Source organism: Medicago sativa, chromosome 8 (genome assembly GCF_051527215.1).
Source record: "Medicago sativa cultivar Bolivia chromosome 8, Bolivia_mono, whole genome shotgun sequence".
In the NCBI taxonomy this organism is placed as follows: Eukaryota; Viridiplantae; Streptophyta; class Magnoliopsida; order Fabales; family Fabaceae; genus Medicago; species Medicago sativa.
In genome coordinates, this window is record NC_140756.1 from 52,098,893 (window position 1) to 52,126,537 (window position 27,645).

Consider the following 27,645-nt stretch of genomic DNA (forward strand, 5'->3'; position numbering starts at 1 on the left):
CTTCATTATCAATATTGTTGGCCTCCTTAGTATATGACCAATCTTGAGGAAGTTCTATCCCATGTGGCGTCTATATTTCTTCCATCATTTTCCCTACACCGCAACTTTCAAACATTATTTCTTCCTCATTTTTTCAATACTTTCTTCCACACTCTCCATATTCATATTTTTTTATTAGAATATTTTTCCTTCCATAATCGGTTGTTCTAAACAATGTGGTAGACTTACATTTAGTACTAATATGCTATAAAATCACTGTAAAAAAGCAACCAAAAAGGTGCAAAAACTACACAATATATCTAAAAAAGTTACCCATATTACAAGTCTATGTAGCGACATTGATGTAAAAATCAAAATCCAAAGTATAAGCTAACCATAAAGAGTGGATACATAAATTTTATGGGAAAAAACATTCTATGTTAGGTATTACACTTTTGCCAATTCGTTTTCTTATGCCGTTGCTAGCGGTTCTCAGGTATTTGTAACAATGCATTAATCAAAATTTCTTGTTGTGATTGGACGGCAATTCATAAATATTTGGAATCTGAGTAATTTATTTAACTATGATCATTATTGTTTTGAGCAATTCTACATACATAGAGAAAGAAACAATAAAAAGAAAAAGAGAAACAAATGATCAATTCACAAAGAATATGTTAGGAAATAACAGGGCTGAAGAAGAAAAATACACAACAACAATCACAACACAAGAATATAACGTGGAAACTCCAAAACCGGAGAAAAAACCACGACCGTTGTCTAAATCGACAACCAGAGAATTATTACTATGCGAAAATTGTTACAACACATAGACTTCTCTAACTCTCACTCAATGCCCCAAGTACACCCACACTCTCACAAAGCAAATATTTAAACTAAGTCGATATAAGCTTAAAGTGCTACTTATTTGGTGTATCTAACAACAAAGAAACTAGGTTCAATATATAGCCTTGGTCTTCCCCTTGCTTCACTAAACTAAGCGATGTGGGACATAATCACCAATAACTAACATTTTCTAACCTCCTTCTTTATTCAAGAAACTTGACAATCAAACCCAACAATCTCCACCTTGATTGTAAGAGTTTCATCTTCCGCTTCCATTGTCTATACCGACAATCATACTCCACCATAAAGAGTATACTTCACTTGAAACCGAACCATTCCAAGAATTTCTTCACGTCGAAACCTTGCTTTGAAAGATTATGGTGCAACTCCCATGTTGGCTTCCGGGAAGTTCTTCGGCCATCGACATATCTCACCACACACCCCGCATCAATGCCAACCAATGCCCATGTGTTGTTCGAATCCGCTAGCAAGAACTTGTCCTTTTGCATGGTATAGCGGAAATACCATAAGGACACACTTTATCTTCTAGATAAGATCATCATCATCTCCCAAAACAAGGGAGACATTGCTAGCACTTGCCTCGTAGTCTTTTTCGAAGCTGCTCCACCTCGACAATTTCTCTTTAAATGCCCAGACATTCCACACTTCCAACACGAAAAATTCTTTGCATGGATCTTCTTCCCATTAGCCCCACTTCTAGTTAACAACATTGAGCTTGATGAAGTGCTTTCATCACTTTTCATCCTCCTTTCTTTATAAATAATTTTAGTTGCAACTTCTTCAAAACTCAAATTTTCCTTCCCATACATCAAAACAGTTCGAGATGAACATAAGAAGGTGGAAGGGATAAAATGAGCCTTAACGCTTTATCTTCATCATCAATCTTAACTTCAATTGATTCTAACTCGTAAACAATATTATTCAAAGTACTAAGATGATCGCAGATTTTCGTACCCTCATCCATGCGCAAATTGTCGAATTGCTCCTTCAACAACAACCGATTTAAGATGTCCTTTGCCCGATATAACCCTTCGAGTTTTTCCCGAGTTCCTTGGCTGATGACAGATTCGCACATTCGCAAGAACATTCTTTGCCAAACATAGACGAATTGCACTTGCAGCTCTCCTCAAATCTAGTTCCTTCCACTTATTTGCCTCCATCTTGGAAGTGTTTCCTTTCGGCGCCTTGTGCAAACTTGATTGTATCGGCACATCCTTGACTTGTACTTTCCACAAGCCAAAGTTGATTCTTCCATCAAACTTCTCTATGTCAAACTTCATTGCACTTGAATAAGACATAGCAGCCACCCTTCTTCGGCACCTTCACAATATCACACTTCTTTTTTCGATGTGGAAGGTCGGACAATGCCGCAACCACGGACCATACTAAGAATTGTGATATTTCACGGAACCGAAGCTCTTGATACCACTATTAGGAAATAACGAAGGTGAAGAAGAAAAATACACAACAACAATCACAACACAAGAATATAACGTGGAAACTCCAAAACCGGAGAAAAAACCACGAAACCGTTGTCTAAACCGACAACCGTAAAATTATTACTACGTGAAAATTGTTACAACACATAGACTTCTCTAACTCTCACCCAATTCCCAATACACTTATACTCTCACAAAGTAAATATTTAAACTAAGTCGATATAAGCTTAAAGTGCTACCGACGGGTGCATCTAATAACAAAGAAACTAGGTTCAATATATAGCCTTGGTCTTCCCCTTGCTTCACTAAACTAAGCGATGTGGGACATAATCACCAATAACTAACATTTTCTAACCACCTTCTTTATTCAAGAAAATAGACAATCAAACCCAACGAATACGGAGGGAAGCTTCTCGGTTTATTCTCACCTTTTGACAGACAAATCACAACTTCGTCTCTTCTTCCATAGTGATTTGTTGTTCGAAAAAGGAAGCATTGCCGCTTTCACTACTAGAAAACTCAGATTTAGCGACGGAATTTTGTGAGGAGATATATTCCGTCGCAAACTGTGACGGATTTTGTGAGGGTTTGTCAAATTATGCTAATAGCGACGGATTTGTTGACGGAACAGCCCGTCGCTAAACTTCCGTCACAAATTCCGTCAGTGATTCGAATGGATCAGATTTTGTGAGGGGATTAGCGACGACATGATTCGAATGGATCAGATTTTGTGAGGGGATTAGCGACGACATAATTCCATATCTAAATATTCCGTCACCGATTCTGTCGAAAAATCTCCTAAAGCTAAGTGACGTCCTTTAATTCCGTCACAAAGAGCATTTCGCGTTTTTTATATTAAATGATGCAAAATACATTAATTAAAATTTATATGGGTGAGCCGAGACTCGAACCCATTACCTTCACCTCATGGAAAAGGCATTTTACCACCAGGCCATGCCGACTCTTTTAATATTTTATTCAAATTCTATTATTTAGTATGTTATCACATATTTTTTTTTAAATCCTTCCTAACAAACACGTGAATTCCTCCACCATCATTTATTAATTTTTCCCTTTTCATCAGAGTGTGTGTTTGGTGGTGAACATTGATTTTCCTTTAAAAAAACCATTTTTTTTCATTTTTAAGTGTTTGTTTTGGATTTTTAGAAAAATCATTTTATCAAAAAAATCTATTTTGATCATAAATTGAAAAGCTATTAAGATTAACTTTTCTCAAAATCTATTTTTTCTAAGAACAATGAGGTAACACATGTACAAGTTAAAACTCATTTTTTTTAAATGGATTTTTATGGATATGCATAAAACAAAAATAACTTTTTTTTTTTTTTTTGAAATCTCTAAAAAAAATTAACACAATCTATTTTTTTTTAAGCTGAAACAAACGCACCTAGAATTGAGTTTGAGAGAATTGATTTTGGTTACACTTACTTAAAAGTGATTTAGACGTGAATTAATTTATGTTTGGATACACTTACTTAAAATTGATTCTTACAAGTTGATGTTCTTTGGACAAGTATGAATCAAAATTGATTTTAAATGATTTACGTTTATTTATGTTTGGATACACTTACTTAAAATTGATTCTTACAAGTTGATGTTCTTTGGATAGTATGAATCAAAATTGATTTTAAATGTGTAATGACCAAATTATCCTTTTAATTCTATTTAAAAGTAAATTTCTATTCACATTAGATAATTATAATTATTTCAATTTATTATATATTGATTTTATTGTTTCAAAAATTCATTTTAAAATAATATAAATTTATAAGAGTTATTTTTAATATTTTTTATCAATTGGGTAATTTTTAAGCATCAAAATAATGCAATTAAAAGAGATACAATATGCTCCTTCAAAAATAAATAAATGTAGTACTCCCTCCGGTCCTATATATAAGAAACAATTGACTTTTTAGATACATTGGATAATTGATGTATTTGATCTATATTTTAGACTAGATACATCAATTATCAAATGTATTTAAAAAGTCAATTGTTTCTTATATATAGGACCGGAGGAGTATGTAAAACATTGAACCAAATGGGTTTAATTATAAATAAATTATATATATAAATTTTAACAATAGTGAATTAAAATCATATCTCCAACGTGCCTGTTTCATTTTCCAAAAGCTTCAATCCATTTCTCTACCATTTTGATCTTCTTCCCATCTCTCAACACTCTTTTTTCCGAGCATTTAATCGCTACCCCCTTTTCACTTGTTCTTCATGTTTCAATCTTCATATCAATTATAAGCATTAAGCAGCCACTAAAAAGATAAAATTTAAGGTGGTATACAAACCTTAAGAACACTACAATCAACACCAATCTCATTACAAAACTCGTGAACAAATTCATCATCTTTTTTCTGCATCTTCTGTCCAACTTTCTCAGCAAATGAAAATTTGGGGCTTTGAAGTAACTCGCATTTGGGGCTAAAATCACGTTTTCTGGATTTGATTTTGCAAGTTATCCAAACATCCATTTCATGGTTCAAACCGCGTTTGGGACTGAAAAAGCTCGTTTGAAGCTTGCAAACATGCAACCAAACAAGATCTCTTGGTTGGAATCACGTTTGGGACTGAAAAAGCTCATTTCATGGTTCAAACCACGTTTGGGACTGAAGTCACATCTGATATTGAAGAATACGACGCCGATTTGAAATTCAAAGGATGCGTTAATGTAGATGATTCGAAGAATATGAAGATAACGCTGAACAAAAATTCATCCGTACCGGTCCTCAAATCGATCTTGACGTTCACGGTGCTCATAGAAATGACCGAGGTTCTTCCTTTTTCTCTCGCTTCTTTGGAGTTATGTTTTTAGATTCTGTTACTTATTTTAAAGTTGAATGTTGAATTTTGAAGATTTGTTGTAATGCTTGTTTAAGAGGTATTTTGTTTTCGTACATGCTAATTGAAATATAGTGAAGTTGTTTATAAGGCGTAACTTAACCGACAAATGTTGATATTGTTAGTTCGAACCTAGAACCTCACAAGTGTTTGAGTTTTCAATGATACTTGTCACTTCGTCTAGAGACCAAAAAATGAACTAGGATCGGGACAAACCTCAAAGCTTAAAGAGCGCTTATGAGGTGACTCTTTACCAATTGAACCAACTTTCATCGGCAACTAGAGTGGAGTTTAGTTTAGCGATTGTAGTAGCTTGAGAATCTTGTGGTTTCAATTTTCTTTATAATCATATATAAGTTGAAATTTCAGAATGGAAAAATATTTAAGTCAATCTTAAATTTAATCTTAAATATATAAGTTGGTCATGATTCATAAATGGAAAATAAGGAGAGGAAAAATAGGCATAGATTTTATATAGTTCAATCTACATCCTACATTCACAAGCAAAAAGAGAGATAATTTACTATGATTGGTGCAGATTAAACATGTACTAAGTATCAATCACAACTTTAGATTCGGTGCGTATTGTACCCCTTATTTCTCATAAATTTTACAACCAAAATAACGATTTTACAACACAACAAGCTACTTTATAATGTTTAGTTTCTAACTCTGAAGCATGGTACTTGTAATGCAGTGAAGTACCAATACCTGTACGGTACTTGTTCGATACTCCATTTTTCCTCGTTACTTCATTGCAAGTGAAGCTTTTGGTTTTCTCATTAGGAATAATGAGGAAAATGGAGTATCGAACACTTCATTAATGTAATGTATAAGGCTTGTGCTCACCCTTTAAAATTTTGCCCTGCTCATCATAAGAATATGAAATTATAAACAATAGTGAAACATAAAAAATTTGTACATAAATGTTTTATGATTGTTGTCTTCATATTAATTTAATGCGGGATATCGGTGTAGGAATGAAAATTGTATTGGCTTTCCAGACTCTTGTTGTCTTTGGTGATGTTGGAACCGGTCCATTATATACATTCAATGTTATGTTTAGAAAGGCTCCTATTAATGAAAATGAAACATTATTGGAGCATTATCACTTGTGTTGTATACTTTAATCTTGATTCATTTGGTGAAATATATCCCGGTTGTTCTTGGGCCAATGATAATGGGGAAGGTATATTAAGTTAAATATTCTAAAATGGATTTAATTTGTATGCACCATTAGTGTAAATATTTTTTACACATGCATCTAATCAAATCAAACCATAGTACCACATGTAGATATTTGTGGAGACATTTTACGAACCAATTTAAGAAAGTGGTACTATGGTGTTATTTAATTGGATACATGTGTTACTAAGTTTTGCACCATCATGTGTCAAAAAAAAAAAGTTTTGCACCACCCGTGCATAAAAATGAATCTCTTCTAAAATAGACCTTCGATATTACTTGCCTTTCTCTCTCGACCGTCATAGTGTTCGACAATGGCTATGTCCTTAATATCATAGTTGTTTTCGAACCACCGCAGTGGTACTTTTGCCTTGTACTCCTTGATTTGTCGTCATGCTAAGGTGAGTCTTCTCCCCAATCGCTACCATCGGATGCCCGTATATCAAGCTTTAGGCTAAAGGTACCATCCCCCGAGCTTGAAAGGTCATTAAAAATCAAGGAAAGACTCAAGTCTTCTCTCTGACTACGAAGAAGACGCTACTGATATGTGTGCTTGCCGGTAATACTATGGTGATCGCTAACGGTGTTGTAACACCAACAATGTCGAGTTATTATCTGCTATTACTTTATTTCGCCAAAAACTGCTATTACTTTATGTATTTTTGAAATTTATTTGGACTTTCTTTGGTCATGTGTTTGGAATGATACTCATAACATACCCGTAATGATATCTTGTTACACATGTTCATGGACAACCAAGTGTTTTCATCACCATTTGATCGTCGTTTAGTTTTTTTTCTTTTGTTTATAACAATTCTCACTTTCTATCTTTGTCTTGCTGCGGTATTGTCATCTGTTGGTGGTTTAAAAGTTGGGATAGATTCAATCAAGCAAGGTATTACATTAACCTATAAATCAACTATTATCCGTAACCTGGGCCGGTCCAAGGCGGTAGTGAAATGAGGGAAAAAAGGAGAAGCCTTTTGTGAAGTTGGACAGCTGGTTTGGCATAAAAAGGAGAAGATTAAAAAAAGTATAGTTTCAGTTAATCTTTCTTATTCCTTAGACGGACGGTGTCACCGCCTCGTTGACACTAATGTTTAATCATTTTTCTGTTCATTTTTGTTTCATTCTTTTCGGTGATTACTTTTAATTATCGTGTTAAATAATGATTACCAAAAAATGTGTATTAATCTAATCTAGTGCATGTGTTAAATGTTAATATTCAAAATCATATTTGTAACGTTTTCGGTGATTCGTGTGATTCAGGTGTTTAGTTCATTACTTCGCAACGATATCAAGGTTTCCGCTGAAGAAATTGAGATCAGAATTATTAAACCAAGTGCTTCTATTGCTAACCTTCACATTCAACTTTTGTAGGTATCTTTTCGCTCTTGTTTTCAATACTTGTGTTTTGTTTTGTTAAGCTATTGATTGATTTGATTGAACAATCAATTTCCTTTCTTTAATAGGAAAATTTAGTTGTTAGTATGTTACGTTAGTAGTCATGATTTCAATCTCAAACCTCCATCTTCAACTCTTAAGTGTCCCAGTTCAACCACTTGAGCTACGCCTTGAAGGCAAGGAACCTATCTTCTAACATGGTCAAGGAAACAACAACAACCAAGCCTTTTCCCACTAGGTGGGGTTGGCTATATATATATCACTTGACATCACAAAGTCCCGTCATATATCAAGTCTAAAGATAAACAATTTTCCTTTAAATTTCTCTCATTGGTTTGACCGATAGATATCCTATAGTCTTTCTCTACCTTTAATCTGTTGGGTAATCTTCAATCATGTTAACTTTCTTTATTGGTGCTTTAACATGGTCAAGAAAATATAAGTTTTTATACTATAAACTTGAAATGTATACCACAATTTGCTACTGTTGATATACTTTTATATATGTCAACTATGAAGCATTGACACGGACACCGGACACGACACCAACATTGTAACACCGACACTATAATAATTTGAGAAAATGATATAATTGAATGTAATCAATGTATCGGTGTCGTGGCCGACACCGACACGTGTTAGGTGCTACATTGTATTTCAATGCTCTTTCTTTATTATAAGAAAACCACAAGTTATTTAATGTTGAAGGAATCTACACCTCAACTGTCTTGTCCTAGTTGTTCTATCGGTGTAATGTATTGAGCGGGGTGAACCGATTGGTTTTGCTTAATGCGATTTGATGTTTGGACCGGATCTATGTGGTACACAAACAAAGAAGCTCCATGTTATATTGTCATACCGGGGCAGAATTATCCTATTAGAAAGGATCCGGAGTGTGAAATTGACAAATTAACTCATTTCTATACATTCATTCCGAGGCCCGATGCCTCCTATAGTGTCCTTGTTGATAATTGAGAAAGAGATTCTGGTAGCATGTACACGATTGGGACATCCTTCCTCCAAGAAAAATCAAGGATGTCAAAGCGAAAAAGGTAATACTTCTTAATTAGTGTTAGTCGGTTGGCTAGTATTCGTGTATTTTCCTTATTTAAATGTTACAATGCCGAGATTCAAGTGCAATGTTATTAGTTATTGCAGTCCGGATCTCAAAGGTCATGTGTTCGAAACAACTCAAACATTATATAGGAGTTTTTAGTTGAGATAAGAGATGTTTTGCTTCTTTTGTTTATCTTCTTTCACGTGAAACCTTTTTTTTCTTTCTCGTATTGCGGCCAAGCAGATTGGGTTGATAGAGAGTACATTGAGAACCCTAATGATGTCAAACCGAGGTATTTGTTGTCACCTTTGCCTTTTTTATTGTTCGGATGTGCATGTAAAACCTTAATGGCCACCTTTAAGAATTATACCGTGGTATGGATAACTTTCATGTTCATATGAGCGAAAGATAATCTCAATCAACTAACCAAATTTCTTCGGCAATATATTTTTATTTTTATTTTTTTGTATACAAATTGCTCTATTTTCAACAAATATATATAAAATTAGAAACCTGGTTAGAGGCACTTTCATTAATTATTCTTTTGAAGTTTTGTCGGGGATCATAAATGGTGTCAAACTTTTGTAGAGTTTAATTGAAAATAGATTATAGTCCTAAAAGTAGTATATTACAGTAAGGATGGAGCATCAAATTCACAAGCTTTAGTGAAATCAGTAAATTTAACTTGTTACCTATTAACCTGAACTCCTCGTTTGTTATCCATCTTCGAAGAAAAAAAATCTCTTTTTAAAGCATAATAATCACTTATATATCAGTTTCTTATAAAAAAAATTACTTTTTTTAAAACAAAGAGAGAATCTAAAAGAAAACCTAACAAATGCTTAAAATCATAAGCATTTTTTCAAGTACCTTATTAGAAAACTACGCAGACAACAAATTAGCCAAAGAGGCTCCTTTACACAATAAACCAAATCTAAATCAAAGAGGTGGTAAATATGTAAAACGATTTAAGGCGATATGACGAAAAGTAAATTTCACCAACTATAGAAAAGCAAAGTTATGGCTAAGCAATATGTAATTCTCAAAAAGAAGATAAACTAATGCAATACTAAACATAAAATGTTTTTATGTTGTACTAGACTCTAGACAATGTCATTGATTCAAAGTTGGAAACTTTGATTCAAAGTTACTCTTTATTTCAAATCTAAAATCAAAATAAAATGGGTTTCAATAAAATTTAGGAAGAAGTTTTCTTAACATCTTCCTAATCACAGGTTGAAACTCGTGTTGGGAAGATTCTTCTCCTTCTTCGGAAATTTGTTCAAATCAGTTACTTAATCCTTCATCAGTTTAAATCAAAATCCCATAACTCTCTTGGTAAATTCTTTTCTTCTTCGTTGCCATTTTTTTCTTGTATCTTCTTAAACCACAGCTTCAACCATATCTTGAAAATTTTTCAACTCAAATTGATACTCTTCCTCGGTTAAATCATGATCCATTAGAACTCTTGATGAAACTTCTCCTTCTTCGCTGCAAATTTTTTCTTGTATCTTGTCGAATGAATCTTCAACTATTTCTCCTTCTCCTTCACTTTTTTCAAACGAATCTTCCACTCTTTCTTCTTTTTGAATATTCATAGAGTCTTTTATTTTTGCCATCGTATTTGTTATTCTAATTTGCACTTAAATTTTTAACAACATTACAGCCTTATTTATATAATTTCTACTCTCGCTATTATATGTAACAAAAGTTTGTTATAAAATCCCTCAAAAAAAAGTTTGTTATAAAAAACTTGGATTTTTCAAATACGACGGTTTCATTATTGTAGGTAACAAATTACATTAATCTTTTAACAATAATATAACAAATATAAAATTTATTCAAAAAACAATAATAACAAATATAATAAAAATTCTTTATTCAAAAATATATAATAATTTATTTTATCTTTTCAATAACACAAACAATAGAACATTCTTGCTCCCAATCATCTACTGTGATAGATGATGATTATTATTATTATTATTATTATTATTATTATTATTATTATTATTATTATTATTATTATTATTATTATTATTATTATTATTATTATTATTATATAAATAACAAAACACCACTTTCTCCCTCGCATGGTTCATCGTTCATTCTTATTATAACAAACAGATACATAACAAAACTCGGTTTTCCTCATTCACCCATCAACCGGCAATCGCTCATACCAAAATCCATTCATTCTTCATCAATCTAACTCCCAAACAGGTCCCCCAATCGGTTCCTAATCTAATTTCCCCTTTCAAATTTCCAAATTCATTTGCCCTAAATCTTCACTTCATCAATCTAATTCCCAAAAGCTTCAATCATCAGTTCACTTTGATTAGATTATCGCTAATCTTACTTTGTCAGCTCGCAAACAGGTTCCTAAATCCTTCACTTTGCTCGGGTTGTTGCTCACTTAGCTCATCTCACTTGGCTGCTGCAAATGTGTTCCAAACTCTTTCTCCTTCTCTTGTTTTTATGTTGTAAACTATGCTAACTGAATTGGGTATGCACAATTTGAATGCCTATATGTTAAGGTTTTGATTTGGGCTGTTTTATAGATTTATATGTTTTAGTTAGTGAAGATTTTTTGGTCTGTCTTTTACAGTTGAATCCCCTTTTTGTGTTGTTAGCTTCATGGTTAATTTTTTTTTTTTTTTTGTAATTAGTAATTAGGGAGAACAGATTTTGGATAGATAATTTTGTTTTTCTTTTTGTTTGTTTGCTTCGAACTAGTGTATTGAATTTGGATGGTTAATTTTATTTTTTTTAATTATTAATTAGGGAGAAATGTGATTTTGGATAGATAATTTTATTTTTGTTTTTGAGTTTAATTAGAATACCGACAAGTGAAAAAAAAAATCACGGTCAACCAATTAAAATAATTTTTAAGTGCTATAAAAAGGAAAAATCAAATAAAATCTAGACTAATAAATGTCAAATCCCATGTTTCTTCATTTACATGTTTGATTAAATCTCCTTTCAACTTTTAGAACACTACCGCCCTCCTCAAATCTCAAATTGATATATTCATCCTTTGCAAGACGATGTTTTATTAATTCCTAAAATTGACATATTCATTCTCGCATCCGAAATTGAAAAAGTTAAATAATATTTCCAACTCGAAATTGTCCGTGCATAAAGTTTAAACCTAAATTGCAGACTTTCATTGTTTAAATCAACATTATAATTAAATTACATAGGGGCTTTTGTAGAATAAAAGAGGTTAAAAATGAAAATCGGATGCCTTGGAGCAAAATTGTTTGAACAGAGCCTCTATCACAACTTGACCATTACCAAATTTTTTTGAACTTTCACCATACAACTATACCCCTAAACGCAAGGTTTGTTTCTCAATGATTTTGTTTACCGCGGCATAGGGGTTTTAGGCTAATAACAAAAGTGGCATATGACATTTATTAGTTTAGATTTTATTTGATTTTTCCTTTTTCAATACTTAAGCTTATGTGTCTTTAAAGAGTAATTTTTAATTGGTTGACGGTGTAAAGTTTCTTTACACTTGTCGTTGTATTCTAATTAAACTCTTTTGTTTTTGTTTTTAATGAGTAATTAGGGAGAACGGTTGGTCTTTTTTTCATAGTATTTTTACTATGCTTTAGGTTATGTTCTTTGACATAGAACTCTGTCCATGATTAGTTTCACGAGAGAGACAAATTTATTTGGCCTTTCTTTAAAGGATTAGTCTTTATAAGAAGGCATAAGCAAAATCTTAGTTTCCCGTAAGTTCTTAACACTTGATATTAAATTATCAAGTGATAATATTAAATTATCAAGTGATATACCGTCCATGACTAATATTGTAGTGTTGTGTAAATAATGCATCAAGCAATGGAAGTGCTCGATAATAGAAAGTGGATGGATAACCGTACTTGATCCTAATCGGGAAGTTACTAAAGAATTTAAAATCGGAGTTCTTGAATTTGTTGAGTATGCTTTGGAACATGATAAAGATAACATTGGAGGAGGGAGTATTAGATGCCCTTGTAAGAAATGCAAGTGTGCGAAATTTCAAATTCCGTACACGGTAAAGTTACATCTCCGTAAGATGGGATTTATGAGTAATTATTATCATTGGACGAGCCATGGTGAACCCAAGCCCCCGTTCCCGGTGGTTGTAAGTCACTCATATTATGGAAGTAGAGGCCGTCGAGAATTATTTGGAAATTATGAGCAATTAGTAATGGATGCCGCAGTGACCAAAAATTGGTAATTACCTAGAGCAAGAAGGTCAAGACGAGGGAGACACAATGCTAGAAGATCCTAATGAAGAAGCAGAAAGATTCTTTGAAATGTTGAAGGCCGCGCAAACTCCATTGTGGGATGGTTGTAGTAAATATTCCACATTGTCGGCTTCTTTAACATTATTAAGTTTAAAAGCGTAATATGGTTTTTCCCGAGGGTTGCTTTAATGCATTGGCGCAATTTATCGGAAATGCATTGCCGTATAGTAACACTATGCCTAAAAATTATTACCGAGCGAAGAAATCAATTGAGGAGCTAGGTTTGGGATGTTCGAAGATTGAATGTTGCCCAAATGGATGTATGCTGTATTATAAGAAGGATGAAGTGCTCCAAAGTTGTAAAATATGCGGAGAGGAACGATATACACATGTCGAAGACGGGGAAAGGATGAATTAGTTCCACGAAAACATATGTGGTACTTCCCTCTTGTTCCGCGACTACAACGTTTGTATTCCTCGATACAAACAGTACTGTGAAATGAGATGGCATCGTGAGAAACCAATGGCGAATGGATCTTTGTCTCATCCATCGAATGCAAGCTTGGAATCACTTTGATGAAGCATGGCCTTCTTTCGCCGAAGATCCTCGAAATGTTAGATTAGGTTTGTGTTCGGATGGCTTTGCTCCATTTGATAAAACAGAAGGCGTTATTCTTCATGGCCTCGTCATTATTACTCCTTACAATTTGCCACCGTGGATGTGTATGAGAAGGGAGTTTATGTTTTTGACCATTTTAATTCCCGGTTCTTTCGACCCAACGAGGAGAATTGACGTGTATTTACGCCCCCCGATAGATGAATTGAAAATGTTGTGGGAGGATGGAGTCGTGACTTATGATGTGTCGTTGAAGCAAATTTTTTTGATGAAGGCGGCCGTAATGTGGACGATCAATGATTTTCCAGCATATGGGATGTTAAGTGGATGGATGACAATGGGAAAACGAGCTTGCCCAATTTGCATGGAGCGCTCTAAGGCATTTACCCTTGATACTAGTAAAAAGACCTCATGGTTTGATTGTCATAGACCGTTTTTACCACAAGATCATCCGTTTAGAAGGAATAAGACCGCATTTACAAAAGATAGAGTTGAGACGTCAATTCCTCCGCGAAGGCTAAGCGGTGAAGAAGTGTGGGAAAGAGTTAGACATTTACCAAGCGTTGAGGAATCTGTAGAGCATTATCCTTCGTACTATAGGGTTAAGCATAATTGGACAAAGCGTAGTATATTTTGGGAACTACCATATTGGAAAACACATCTTCTTCCACATAATCTTGATGTGATGCACATAGAGAGAAATGTGTTTCTTAATATTTTGTTCACGAGTAATGGACACCAAAGGTAAGACAAAAGATACTTACAAATCTAGGAAGGACTTAGAAGCACATTGTAAGCGTAAGGGACTAGAGCTGCAGCCTGGTAAGAATGGTAACATTGTAAAACCAAAGGCACCATATACGTTAACCAAACAACAAAGAATAGCGGTATGTGAATGGGTTAAAAATCTTAGGCTTCCGGATGGTTATGCTTCTAATTTGAGTAGATGCGTTGACTTGAAGGAAGCAAAGTTAGCTGGTATGAAGAGTCATGATTGCCATGTATTCTTGCAACGTCTTCTACCATTAGCATTCAAAGCCTTGCCTAAACCTATATTGAACACACTTACCGAATTCGCAACTTCTTTAGAGAAATTACTTCATCGTTATTGATGGAAGATAAACTCGCGCGTCTTAGAGCAAAACATCCCAATCATTATGTGCAAATTAGAACAAATATTTCCTCCAAGCTTCTTTGACTCAATGGAACATCTTCCTATTCATTTAGCTTATGAAGCAAGAGTCGGCGGTCCCGTACGGTATAGATGGATGTATCCATTCGAAAGGTCGAATATACAATCTCCTCGTTACTTTTCTTATTTCTTTTCATTTCCCTATGCTTAACCTTGATTTGGTCAATAGGTTCATACGGACTTTAAAACAAAAGGTAACAAATCAGGCCTATGTTGAAGGTTCAATGTGTAAAGAATACCTACTTGAGGAGAGGACAACATTTGCCTCGTATTATCATCCCCAGGGATATTCTATCAAGGAGAACAAGAGTGCTACGGAATGATGATGGAGGAGAATCTTCTATGAATCCTCCATTGTCAATCTTTAACTATCAAGGCCGTCCTTATGGAAAATGTACCACTTCTTTCATAAATGATAAGGAAATGAAAGCGGCGCATTTGTATATTCTTTTAAATTGTCCCGAGGTGACGCCTTATATTACGTAAGTATTTCCAAAACATAGCATGACTACTTTATCATATTTAAATTGAAGTCTGATCCATTTATCATGTATGTAGCATGTACTCCAATATGTTACGGGAACTCGATCCCGAGCCGAACGAAGCATTTGGACAAACAAGTATCCACGACATTTCCAACATGGTTTAAAAGACATGTATGTGAATCTCTATTCGTTAAAAGTATGTTAACCTTTTTTTCTTAGGTTGAAATTAACAAAACTTTTTCGCGCTTAGGTGCTTGATTTCAAAAATGCGATAGATGATGCGCTTTTGAGGAGTTTGGCATGGGGCCCAAGTAGATCCGTCACCAAGTGGCCTAATTATCTTGTCAATGGATACAAGTTTGTAACAAAATCTCAAAATGAAGGGATGAGTACAACAAATTGCAATGTATGCGTTCGAGGAGGGCAATATGAATCTTTGGAAAATAATTACTATGGGGTTTTGACCGACATTGTTGAGTTACGGTACACGGGTCACCCATCAAAAAAGGTGGTTTTATTTCAATGTGATTGGTTTGATCCTAGTTCTCAAGGGACAAGGATAGATAACTATGGAAACGTTGAAATAAAAAAATCTAGGAGATATAACAATTATGATCCTTTTATATTAGCCCAACAAGCGAGCAAGTGTATTTTACATCCTTTCCGAAGGGAAACAAGGTTGGCTCGGTGTCATCAAAACCAAAGCACGCAAGCACAATTCAATCTTTGGAAAAAAATGTACCCGAAACAACTCATGTATATCGGGATGATGCCGAACAACAAATGCCCGTGTTTGTTTCGGATGATGATTTTCAACAATGCATTATTGACACTAATGGTGTAGAAGAAGAAGTAGTACCAATCTCTGTCTTGGACCAACTTGATTTAGAGATAGAAGAACAATATGACGAGTTTGAGGAGGAGGATTATGAAGAAGAAGAAGAAGAAGAAGAAGAAGTAGAAAAAGAAATAGAAGAAGAAGAAGATGATGAATATACATATTCAAACTAGTCTTTTTTCTATTGTTATGTTACATTTTTTTAACAAATCCTTATGTGTGATTCTTATGCATATTAATGGAAAATGCTAATTGTGCTTATGTTTTAATTTTGTGTGCCTTTTAACTTGTTTGTGCTCATGTCTAATTTTGTGTGTCTTTTAACTTTTTTATGTACGGTAGTTAATTACCTAGTTTTATATGTGTATAGATAGATGGAAGACAAGATATTACAAGGGGCAGTGGAAGAGGTGTTGGTATAAGCATCAACAAAGTTAGGGGAAATGGGGAGGTAAGCATAAAACTACTTTGTCACATTCTTCCGCATTTCAAGCACCTAGGCCTCAGACACCCAACCACCTCAATATACAAGGAAACCTACAAATACCCAACAACCCCAATCTACAAGACAACCTACTCATGATCCCATATTTCAAACACATACAAATTTCCCACATTTCCTCTCTACTCCAAGTCCACAAATGTCTACTATCCATGCTCCCACTTCTCAAATACCTACAAATACCCAACAACCCCACTCTACAAGGAAACCTACACATCATCTTACATCTAAAATACCTTCAAATATCCAACCTCCCAAACCTACAAGGCAACCGACACATCATCCCATATCTCAAACACGTACAAATTTCCCACCTTTCCTCTCTACTCCAAGTCCACAAATGTCTACAATTCATGCTCCCACTTCTCAAATACCTACAAATATCCAATCTCCCCACTCTACTCCAAGTCCACATCTTTCTAATACACATAGCCCGCCACACTTACCATCGATGTTGTATCTGGTGGTGATCCACATGCATCATCATCTTGTGATGATTCGTATCCGAAAGCCGGAGTACCGATCCTACCGATAGGCGTATATGGATCCGTCCGGACCACAGCTAACGTAAGATTTTTTATAATATTTCCGTTTAATTCTATAATAACTTGTATCCTTGTATTTTACTACTTGTTTAATTTTGTTTTTATAGGTTTGAGCCTGTTGTTCAGCCCCCACGTGCCATTACAAAGATTATGAAACGTCCGTTTCAAGGGACTTGGGCAACTTATACAGTAGTTAAGGAAAAATGACAAGGTTCTTGCGGACTTGTGGTATAACGAGTTTCAGGTACTGTCCTTCTCTTCCTCCAACTTATGTTTAACGTCCTCGTTGTTAGATTTGCCGCTCACTCCATTTTTTATTTGGAATTGTCGGTTGAAGTTATCTCTAGTCCATTTTTTATTTGGAATTGCCGGTATATATTATATTCCACCGCATCGCCTACCATCATTTTTGGCTCCCTCCCAACTTTGGAGGGTATGGAATGGAATTTGTTACTAGTCTCTTATGAAAACTATAAAATGATAAGTTACACCAATTAACTTATATACAACCCTTAGGTGATGTTGTTTTCGGATTGGTACTAACTAGAGCTTCTCGAGTTGAGCATCACCCTTTTCGTAATCTCTTTTTACATGAAATCAAGGAAATTATATGCACTTAACTACCATCCTTAATAAGTGTGAAAAAAGTACTTCTGCTTATACTTGAGTATGAAGTGAGTCGATTCTTCGATGAATCATAATAACAACACACACTAAGAAGTGCCACACATGCATTTCCATCCTTCGTGCTCGTAATTAGCATACTGGACACCAATAAGATGTTTGTTGGTAGGAATCTGAGTTGGGTTACAAGGAATGCATCCTCCACATTTGTGTTCACATCTTGGTGGTCTTGACCCAATCCTACCTACTCCCTCAAGTCTTCTTCATATTCCATCATCACCTTTTCTCCCTTGAATTAAATTAAATAAAATATATTAAAATTACATATAAAATGTATTGCTAATATATATTGTAAAAATCACATGCATAAAAATATATGGAAGAACTAAACATTTTGGTCTTTGAAACCAATTTAGTCCCTCAAATTTGTGAAATAGGAGTAGTAATTTAATTTTTTTTAAAGGAAATAATATAATTCTTTGAATTGAAGAATACTAATCTAATAGGTTACTCCATCAAAATATTATTTTAGTAAACATACATATTGACTATAAATAATCATTTGTTGCATCAATCAAGCATATAAAATTTAAAATTGTGCTGCAAACTTTGAGGGATTAAATTGACTACAATTTCAATATAAATACTATATAACGAGCTTCCAAAGCAAATGTTCTAGTAAATATAAACCTGTGTAGAGTCAAAAGGTGTTCGAACATCTTGTATTCTATTTGTTGAATCAACTTTGAAGAATGTTGCCGATAAATGTTAAAAAAAAAAAGAAGGTGAAAGCAAATGTTATAATGTTTCAAAGAAAACATTTTTTGATCCCAATTAGACAAAGGCTTGTTGATTTAGAGTGAGGTGAAAGTGTAAAGTTTACTAACCTTGTCGATTTGCAGCACCAGAGATCAACAAAGGCTTGCTTATTACACAAACCAAACTCCAAAGTAGAGTTGAAACCGTTAAGATTGACCGTAACACATTGTTCTCTTCATACTTGTAAAAGTTATATAGTATAATGTATCTCGGTAATTAACAATGATGACCAGCTTTATATGAGAGATAGATAGGTTTAGATATGCCAGAGATCTAGCCATTTGGTTCTGTTGCAAATTCCTTTTACCAAAGAGATGCCTTTTATTTTTTTATTTTTTTATTTGTGCTTTTTCCCTACATATTGACTTGGTAGAAATTGTTTAAATATATATCAGTCAAAAGCAAGTCCATGATTTCCTTATTATAGAATTCTAATGCATCAATTTCGTGACAAACTCCGGTAGAATCGTAACTACTAACTTCTTTAGTCAAACTTCTATTAAACTTTGAAATAAAGGCCATATCTTATTGAATCCTGTTGGGTTTGAAGGTTCACGGTACATCTAGTCGTAATTTACGATTTTTTTATTTACTTTTTTTATACTTTTTTATACTAGTACAGATCAAAATACTTGCAAATTTAGATACACAATAACATTTTAACATGTCTAAAATAATTGATGCTTACTTTTCAAATGCTATATTATAGCCATGTCCGGTTTATCCTATATTATTTACATTGCTTGTATTGCGTAGGATATATAAGTGGCTTCACGAGCATGAGCAAGACATAGAGAAGACTTATCATCATAAGGCATCCGAAGGGTACCAAAATACAATGTATCGGGTACGAAAAGGAATAGACAAAGGCGAATGGATCCCTGCCGTATTGCGTGAAAAATTGGAACAAAATTGGGAAGATAGTAAATGGAAGGACAAGGCAGCAGTTAATAAGCGAAATAGAAGATCCTCTAATGGTCCATTGCACACTTCGTGGGTCAATTCCAACAATTGAACATTCTAAAAGATTAGTAAGTAAACAAATTATATATATTTGCGGTAAAGCATAGTGATTTAAATTAATAATAATATTAATCTATTTATTTTGTACCGTAGAAAACCGACTCAAACATGACTCCAAGTTGTTGGGAAGTGTATCTAAAGACACACAAAATGAAAGGTGATCCATCAAAGTGGGTATCCTCCAAATCTGAAATGGTTGCGGTAAGTTACAATTCGATGATATTATCATTTCCAAGCACTTTGTCAAATGAACATAAAAACAATTGAAAATTTTCTAAAATTAGTTATATCCTTTTGTGGACTTGGTATGCTGGTGGAAAGTCAAGGTAATTGGAAAAACTTTAAAATTAGTATTTATAATTGTCCTCATGTGTATTGATACATGCCGCTACACTATAACTCGCCATCATGTGCTATAATTGTTTTTGGTTATCTAATCATGTATATTGTTGTATGTTACATGCTTTTGTGCCATAATTTTTAATGTTATGCATGCTTATTATTGTTCATCGTGTTCGACATCCGAACATGATAATCTTATGTTTCTTCAATTGGAAAGAAGTCATGATAACTTAGTTATTAGTTAAAAGCTAGTTTTAATTTGTTTAACTTGTTATTGGTTGGTTTATATATGAATTTAATTGTAGTAATTAATTTAATTTCATATTTTTGTACGTAAGAATCAAGACAAACTCTAATTTTGTAGGATGAATATGAAAGACGGATTTTTGAAAGGAACTCGCAACAAACGAGAGGGGGATGATGTGTCTAATGACCATCGGTCGGACAACTTCATCTTCTTGGACGTAGTTGGAGGAGTCGACAAGAAAGGACGCATATATGGTTTGGGGACGGATGCAGGAAAATACAAGCCTTCTTCATCCAGTCATCGGACGGCATCTCACCATCCGAATATGAGCATATGAGGACTGCAATATCTAAAATGTCGGAAAACATGGAACTCAAGGAGCGGTTGAAGACTAACGAGGAATTGATTCGTGCATCACGGGGAGGAGTCACGTTTAGCTCGAGAGCACTCACAACAATCACAAGAGGATTCGCGATTGCTCCGAGAGCAGTTGCAGAAATTCATGGAGTCTTTTACACAAGGCCATTTTCATCTACCTCCTTATCAACCTCATCGTTCGAGTTAGGATAAACATCTGTGTCCACTTACTTGATTATTTATCATATTATTGAGAATTTTATTATAACTTTTAATTTAAAGTAAATGTTCCAATACTATTTAGTAATTTCATCGTTCGAGTTAGGATCAACACCTGTCTCCACTTACTTGATTATTTATCATATTATTGAGAATTTTATTATAACTTTTAATTTAAAGTAAATGTTCTAATATTATTTAGTAATTAGTTCAATATATTTTCATGCAAAGGTTTTTTATCAAATATTAATGTGATTTTTATCATATCTTATCATATTAATGTATTTTATATTGTCATTTTCCATCACCTTTTTTATATTTCCAAAAGTATTTTTAGGGAAAAAAAAATACTTCCTATTTGCGACGGAATTTTAAGGAGTAGCAAATTTTGTCTTGCACGGTAAGCGTACGTCGGCATGCAACGCTAGTGAAATTCTCGAAATTTTACGACGGAAGTATTCTCTCGAAATTTGCAACGGTTTTATCCCTCGAATTTTGTGACGGATAACTAAAACGTCGGTAATTTGTGACGGAAAACTGGGTGACACACATCCATTTTATGAAACGTTTAGCGACGGATTTTTGGAGTTTGCGACCGGCTGTCATCCGCCGCAATGTGTGACGGAATTGATTTTCCCTCGCTAATATTTTCCGACCCCCATTATTACGACGGATTTCTTTGCGTAGCAAAATCCGTCGAAGACCGTTTGCTACGGATTTTTGATCGCTTTGCGACGGAAAACGGCCGTCGCTAAATCCGAGTTTTCTAGTAGTGTTTCTACACTTCTTTTACAAAGCTAGTTATCCCCCATTCATCTCAAAGCACCACCATCGCGTGGCGGAGCCCTTCATGGGCTGAGGTGGGCCACGACCCACCCCCAAAATTTAAAAAATCAACGATTATAGGTCTATTTTACGAGATTTTATACAATTTTGTGTCGGTTTTAGGTTTCGGTTGATCCAAATTCCCGCAAAGTGATGCAGTGGTCCACCCAAAAAATTTAAATAATTCAATTATAAGTCTATTTTGCGAGCTTTTATACAATTTTATGTCGGTTTTAGGTTTCGGTTGATCCAAATTCCCGCAAAGTGATGTAGTGGCCCACCCGAAAAATTTAAATAATTCAATTATAGGTCTATTTTGCGAGGCTTTAAACAATTTTTCAACGGGTAATTTTAATGGCCCACCCTAGCTTTTTTTTCTAGCTCCACCATTGACCACCATAACACAATATGGTAATTGTTGGATTAACTCGCATATGATAAGCTCCATGTTAGATCCACATTATTCCTTTCAAAGAAAAAAATTCAGACACAATATATCTAAAAAAGTTGTCCATATTAAGAACATAATCAATTTCTTTAAAAATCACAATATATCTAAAAAAAGTTACCCATATTGAGAGAATTAGTTGATTAGACTTTCTATTCGCACCAACAAGCCGACCCTAGTTTTTTCTCTCTAGGTTTTCTCTTCAACTTCTTCATTGAGGGGTGGTTTTGGGTCAATTTTTGACCTAAAATCACCCCTCTTCATCTTTTGCTCTCTATTTCAATTTAAATAAGTGATTTTCACATAGATCTAGGTTTTTTCTTCGTGATTTCGCCATCGAGTGTGGTTGTGTGTTGTTCGTCGTCTTGTACGACATTGTTTGATTTTCCGTCTTGTTGCGGTGTTCATTTGATTCAAATTGAAAGATCAACTATTCAATCAAAGATTTGTGCATCAACGTTGCAGATCCGGAGGCATGGGTATTCCGGTCACTTTTATTTTATCATATATTTTTGTAGGCATTATGTCGTTATATGCTATTAATTTGGATGTTGTGAGTTTGTTCGCGGATTCAACCTTTACGTTTTTAGAAGTGTTGAATGATGTAATCTATCAATTTGAATGGATGAATACATTTTGTTTTTGTAAAAAAAAAAATTATTCGCACCAAAATAACTCATTTTTTGGGTAGCAAATAACTCATCTTTACTACGTAATGAATGTGGTAATGAGGAAATAGGTTGATAGCAATATTTTTCATATTAGTATAACATGTCAGCCACCTTATTTTTCATATAAGCAATATTTCACATTCCTCTCCTCTCATAATGTGACTTTATACTTATAGGTTTTTTATTTAAGGTCAAATGCATCTAAAGGTCCTTTAAGTTTTTCGTTTTTCCCAAAGTGCTCCTTTAAGTTTCAAAAGTCCCAAATAAGTCCTTTAAGTTTTTGAATCGTTTCAACCAAGTCCTATTGTAGATAGCATAGTTGGTAATTGCTTCCTTGAACTCATCTTTGGTACCAAATCCGACTCCTAACACCCACTTAAAATTAGTCATCTTTTTAGGCATGGAAAATGGTGGATAATGCTCTTTGTTGCTATCATCTGAGTCATCACCATCATCCTCTAAAAGGACTTGTTTGAAACGATTCAAAAACGAAAAGGACTTGTTTGGGACTTTTGAAACTTAAAGACCACTTTGAAAAAAACGAAAAACTTAAAGGACCTTTAGATGCATTTGACCTTTATTTAATGTCAACCTATATTTCTTATTCTTATATTCCATTTCGACATTATGAACATTAACCACACAACACGCATATATATATATATATATATATATATATATATATATATATATATATATATATATATATATATATATGGGTCTTGCTAGAAGCCACCCTTGAAGGTGTCTTTTAGCAACCCACACCTCAAGGTGTGATTTTCACTTTTTAGTTATAACTTTGCTAAAAGACACCTTCATAAAAATTAGTTGGTGTCTTTTAACAAATGCTCATAGAATAACTTATTAAAAAGACACCTTCACAAAAGCGTGTCTTCTAATAAAACCCTATATATATATATATATATATATATATATATATATATATATATATATATATATATATATATATATATTTATATTTATATAGTCTAGTTAACATAAAATTGCTAGACTTAACTAAAGGATGACACACCATATTCCCTCAAAAATATTCCCTTGATGTCGACAAACTTATATTCAAAATTGCATTTTAAATTGAAGTTGTAATTTTAATTCTTAAATAGTCAAGACTCAAAGACCCACAAGTCACAAGAGACAACCATAACATTTCCATATAATTTCCTTATGGACAATTTTACCCTCAGGAGTTCTTCTGCGAAAGTCACAAGCAACTATGCAAATAATTCCAACTGCAACTCCAATCCAACACGACTCCCACTTACTTCCTTGTCTTCTATCAATCCCCTCTCCTTCTAGGAAAACACCGCCAAATTAATTCTTCTCCCCTTTCTCTTACTATATATACCCTATTTCCTTCATCACCATTTGTATTCCATTTGACTCTCAAGTATAATAATTTATTTAGCCACAATGGCATCACAAAACCCACCACAGTCTCATTTCCATGATCACCTTCCTTTCATGGCAAACAAGTTAGGTGGAGATGGCTTGATAGATGAACTATGTAATGGGTTCAATCTTTTGAAGGATTCTAATAAAGGTGTCATCACTTTTGAAAGCCTGAAAATGAATTCAGCTTTGTTGGGATTAAATGGTTTCAGCGATGAAGATCTTTTGTCTATGCTAATGGAAGGTGATTTTGATGGAGATGGTGCTCTTAACCAAATGGAGTTCTGTGTCTTGATGTTTAGATTGAGCCCTGAACTTATGGAGGGCTCTAAATTATGGTTGGAAGAGGCCCTTCAACATCAATTTTGATTTTTATCTTTTTTATCTTTTTTTTTTTTTTTTTGCAACTTTGAGTAGTCACTTTTGGAAATAATATGACATGACATGTGAGACTCATGGAAAGAAAATGTTACATAAATGAATTACTAGTTTCATTTGAGATTTTGTCCTTGTATATTCCTTAGTTCCATTTGATATTCCTTACGGTATTTTGGACCTCTAATTCTAACCGTGAATAATTTTTTTTTTTTAAGGAACCGTGAATGTTTATTTTTTTTTGGGTTACAACCGTGAATGTTTATTGATAAAGGACTACTAATATCGGACATTCTCCCTTCCTCTCAAATTATAAAAAATAAATAAAAATTTAATTCACATTTATTCAGAAATCAAAATATAATAATTTAGAATGATAGCTTTTTGTGTTCTCTTTGAATCACATTAGACTCTATCCCGTGTGATGCATGAGTTTTGTAGAATTTTATTTATTCGTAAAATCAAAATATAATAATTTAGAATGATAGCTTTTTTTTTACCGAAGCAAAATTAACTATTATCATTAATCAACCAATGTTCAATAATACAAGAAGGATAAGAATAAAAAATACGGTGACTAGCCCAAGAACAAAGCCGCCCTAGCTAAAATATGAGCAACCATGTTCGCTTGTCTCCTAATAAACTTCACCTCAAAGTTGGAATGTAAAGCTAACTCGATAAATAATACTAGAAACAATAGCATAGAATTCGAATCACCATGACCCACGAGACGATAGAGCATGCACTAGAGAGTTGATGAGTCGGACAAGAAGACAACCCGGTCCCATTTGTTTGCATCGGTAAAGTGAAGGGCCTCGAGTAAGGCTACCGCCTCCCCTCCAAAACCGTCATATTTGCCCGTTGCCATTTCGTTTGAGCCCGAATAAATTGCCCGTGAGAGTCTCTAACACAACACGCAAAAGTTGTAATATGGTTACGGTCATGGAACGCAAGCATCCACATTGCACTTCAACCACGTCTCGCTTGGTTTCTCCCAAACCGAGTTGTTGCCTTGCACACTATTATGCCCGTGTTGTACAACCGGTAGTAAGGGCCGTTTATGAACCTCTTGCCATTGCTACCATGCATCTAGTGTCGTCCTCCCAATGCTCGTTGTTGTATGATGAGCGTCATTCCAAATGACATCATTACGTGCATCCCAAATTTGCCAAAGAAGTAAAGCCACCCGACCGGCAATGTCTCGGCTTTTGAGCGACATATATCAAAAAACAAAATCTCGCCAACCGCTCATAGTTCCAACTCGCGATCGCCGCACGGTCGAAAGTCCCGCCCAATACCAACTCTCACGTGCCACCGTACAACCCACAAAAGCATACCAATCATCCTCAACATCTCGTATCAACCAGGACGGATCACCTCACATTGTACATGTCGTGATTGTAATCGGAGACGCGTCGGAACACATCCCCCGCAAATCTTCCATAACAAATTACGAGCTTTATGAGGGGAATTCACCTTTTCAAATTCTTTGCCACTCTCCTTCAACATGGAATCGATCGGTATGTAGCAACTCCATCATAGCTAGTTTATAACCAGCCTTGACGGTATACCTCCCGTTACGTTCCATCATCCATGATATTCTATCATTCCGAACTTCCGCAAACAAGTGGTGTATCGAGAATAGCTTGCATCATATCATCTCGGGAATAAAGATTCAATCTTATCGACATCCCAAACCCGATCCTCGTCGCCTATCAAATCGTACACACTCGAAGCTATGCACACCTTGGCTTTGTGGGGATTTAATCCGGCTACCTTGAACACCTCGAATCCATGGATCATTCATCACGCTAACCTGTGCCCATTTCCAACTGTCCACCTACATCCATGTAAAAGTATCCGACGCGAATTCCAAATACTCCACCAAGCAAAGCTCGGGTTATTACCGTAACGCCCTATTTTATTATTTATTTATTTGATTGAGTTTAGAGTCTTTTTATAATTTAATTGATTTATTTGATGGGTGATATTTTTGTTATGTGTTGATATTTATTAGTAGCCCCTATTTTATTTATTTAGTGGAAGAATATATTTAGTGGAAGAATATATTTAGTGGAGAATTATATTTAGTGGAAGAATATATTTAGTGGAAGTATATATTTAGTGGAGAAATAGAATTATTTAGAATAATGAGGCTTTGGGGCAGAATTGAAATTAAGAGAAAATAAATAGGTTAAGGTTTATATAAAGAGGACAAATGTCGAGTTAGAAAAGAAGGATTACATGCAAAGCTGTTTTTGGGAGAAAGAGGAGAAACCTAGAGAAAGAGGAGAAACCTAGATAAGAGAAGAACCAGAGAAGAGAAGTCTCAGAGAATCCTTGCAATCAATCAATCTAAGGTAAGGGTGGGACTATCATTCAATAATCTTGAGTCTATGATTCTGAAAATTTCATTTAACATGTTGTACGTTTAGTTTTTGAGAATTGGAGAATTAGAGTTAAGAGTGATAATTGATGATTTATGTTATGTTGATGTTGATTTGTGGTTATTGATGATTGTTGTTGTTAATGTCATATTATAAATTGGGTATGAATTATGTTGAGTTGTTGTTGTTGATTGTGATGATTTTGAATGAATGTGAAGTTTGAATAATATAAGTTGCTTTTCCTGATTTTTTTCTTGTCTCTCGCCTCGAATTTTGAAATAGAAGCTGGTATTGATCGGTACAGAATTGGTCTTAGGCGTAAACACGAAAATTGTAGGTATGGATGTTAGCTTTCTAATGTCGTTGGTTTGATGTAAAAAAGATTTATAGAACTTGAGTTATGTTCAAATTACTGCACGTAGGTCACAGTGAATTTTTATGGACTTTCTGCACAACTTTTTCGAAATTGAATTGAAAACTGGTATTGATCGGTACAGAATTGGCCTTGGGTGTAAACATGAAAGTTTTAGATAATTTTGTTAGCTTTCCAGTGGATTTGGTTTGACGTGAATATGATTTTTAATTTTTGAGTTATGATGAAAATACTCCAAGGAGGTCTTAGCGAAATTGTACGGTGACAACATTCTTTGTTTCATGCTTTTGCGTCTGTTTCA

The 27,645-nt window shown here is 34.3% G+C and overlaps 1 protein-coding gene and 3 pseudogenes across 2 annotated transcripts; 3 read left to right on the forward strand and 1 right to left on the reverse strand.

Annotated features, from left to right (window-relative positions):
- Positions 1-13,115: 13,115 nt before the first annotated feature.
- Positions 13,116-14,183, forward strand: LOC146899431 (uncharacterized; annotated as a pseudogene).
- Positions 14,184-16,551: 2,368 nt separating this feature from the next.
- LOC146899432 (uncharacterized) lies at positions 16,552-21,039 on the forward strand (annotated as a pseudogene). Its single transcript, XR_015023199.1, has 6 exons — positions 16,552-16,593; positions 16,678-17,237; positions 17,328-17,468; positions 19,434-19,698; positions 19,784-19,891; positions 20,397-21,039. The product of XR_015023199.1 is annotated as an uncharacterized LOC146899432 (transcript).
- On the reverse strand, positions 17,938-18,846 carry LOC146899433 (EPIDERMAL PATTERNING FACTOR-like protein 2; annotated as a pseudogene).
- A 3,148-nt stretch (positions 21,040-24,187) lies between the features above and the next one.
- Positions 24,188-24,708, forward strand: LOC146899434 (calcium-binding protein KRP1-like). The gene has a single exon (XM_085734169.1). The coding sequence runs from the start codon at positions 24,231-24,233 to the stop codon at positions 24,576-24,578; it is 348 nt and encodes a 115-aa protein (XP_085590295.1). The 5' UTR covers positions 24,188-24,230; the 3' UTR covers positions 24,579-24,708.
- The last annotated feature ends 2,937 nt before the right edge of the window (positions 24,709-27,645 follow it).